This window comes from Trypanosoma equiperdum, assembly GCF_001457755.1.
Source record: "Trypanosoma equiperdum strain OVI genome assembly, contig: ctg_2004, whole genome shotgun sequence".
NCBI lineage: Eukaryota > Euglenozoa > Kinetoplastea > Trypanosomatida > Trypanosomatidae > Trypanosoma > Trypanosoma equiperdum.
Genome location: NW_027124066.1, coordinates 10,843 through 12,139, shown reverse-complemented (window position 1 = coordinate 12,139; position 1,297 = coordinate 10,843). Strand labels below are relative to the sequence as shown.

Here is a 1,297-nt window from a genome sequence, read left to right as displayed (position 1 = left end):
TTTTTTTTGTCAATATTCATTCGCCGCACCAAACATAACTGCCTGCAGCCATTTGCTTCCACCTTCCTCACCTCAAGCAAAATAGAGGAAAGGAGGAGAACTAATAGCGGACCCTACACGTATCCACCCGCGACCAATACTCCGGTGAGAAGGGTTGCAACCCCGCGACGTCGGGGTAGGTGAAAAGAAAGGCAGCGCAACATGAGAAGCTAACCACGTAGAAGAACGACCTCATCAATAAAATTACCAAAATGATTTTGCCAATAAACGTAGGCACATTCTCCAAACCCATTTTGTACCAGGCGAGCTAGTCGTCACGACTGATGTTGTAGATCAATTTTCCTGACTGCGCCTAATGTCCTCCTAATCTACCTGGTTACTGACTCGGCAGAGAAATCACCAAAAGGTAAACAACCACCGGAAAGAGCAGAACGTGACAAAAAAGAAACAAACAAAGATAAGCAGAAGACGACAAAAGGGGCTGAAACACGTATCATATTGATGTTCCACAGATTTATATGGAGAAAAATAACAGTCGATGGCCAACGCCTCACCCCCTCCTCCCACCGGACCCATCAGCCAAAGTAACTCGCGTATCTCGTGACTTAATTTCAAACAACTGACAAATCCTTCCGTTTTCTCTTTCCCAGAGGTGCGTTTGTATTCTCACGACGGTAAAATTGCTGAAGCAGTACCACCGCCTCCTCCGCCCTATAACCACCGCAGCTTTCATATCCAATTAGTGCAGCATCCTCACCACTACAACCCTTGTAAGAGTTGTGTACGGAGAGGACGGTACCATTCCCCCCAAAACGGGGGTTAGTGCAACCGAAGTAGACCTTCCGCACACGGTTGTATAAAAGCATTGCAGCACACATAATACAGGGCTCCACCACTACATACAGAACATAATCCGCAAGGTCCTGTGAAACTGCTCCGCAGTTGCCTCCTCCTCCTATATTTTCACTCGTCCCTGCTGTCGCTTGTCGCAGGAGTTCCTCCACTGCAACAAACTCTGCGTGGGCCAACGCATGTCCCTTCCTGTTGGTAGCGTTACGTCCTCGTGCCACAATTAACTTTTGTAAGGCCAAATCATCTCCTGCTTGTGCCTGAGCAGCGGTGGAGGAATCCGCTTTTACCAACACACATCCAACCGGTACTTCACCTTCTTCTAATGCACATGTTGCTTCCTTTAGAGCAGCCTGCATAAAGACATCACAATACACAACACTTTCATTCGCCTCCGCTGTACCTTTTAAATTTGTGTCTTTGCCTGTATCTTGCACCATTGGTGCTA

General features: G+C 47.4%; 1 protein-coding gene across 1 annotated transcript; it reads right to left on the bottom strand.

Annotated features, from left to right (window-relative positions):
• Positions 1-611: 611 nt before the first annotated feature.
• Positions 612-1,289, bottom strand: TEOVI_000628100 (tRNA-specific adenosine deaminase; the record flags this gene model as incomplete). The annotated part of the gene is made up of 1 exon (XM_067223931.1): positions 612-1,289. One exon carries the CDS (start codon positions 1,287-1,289, stop codon positions 612-614), a length of 678 nt encoding a protein of 225 aa, XP_067080032.1.
• Between the last annotated feature and the right edge of the window lie 8 nt (positions 1,290-1,297).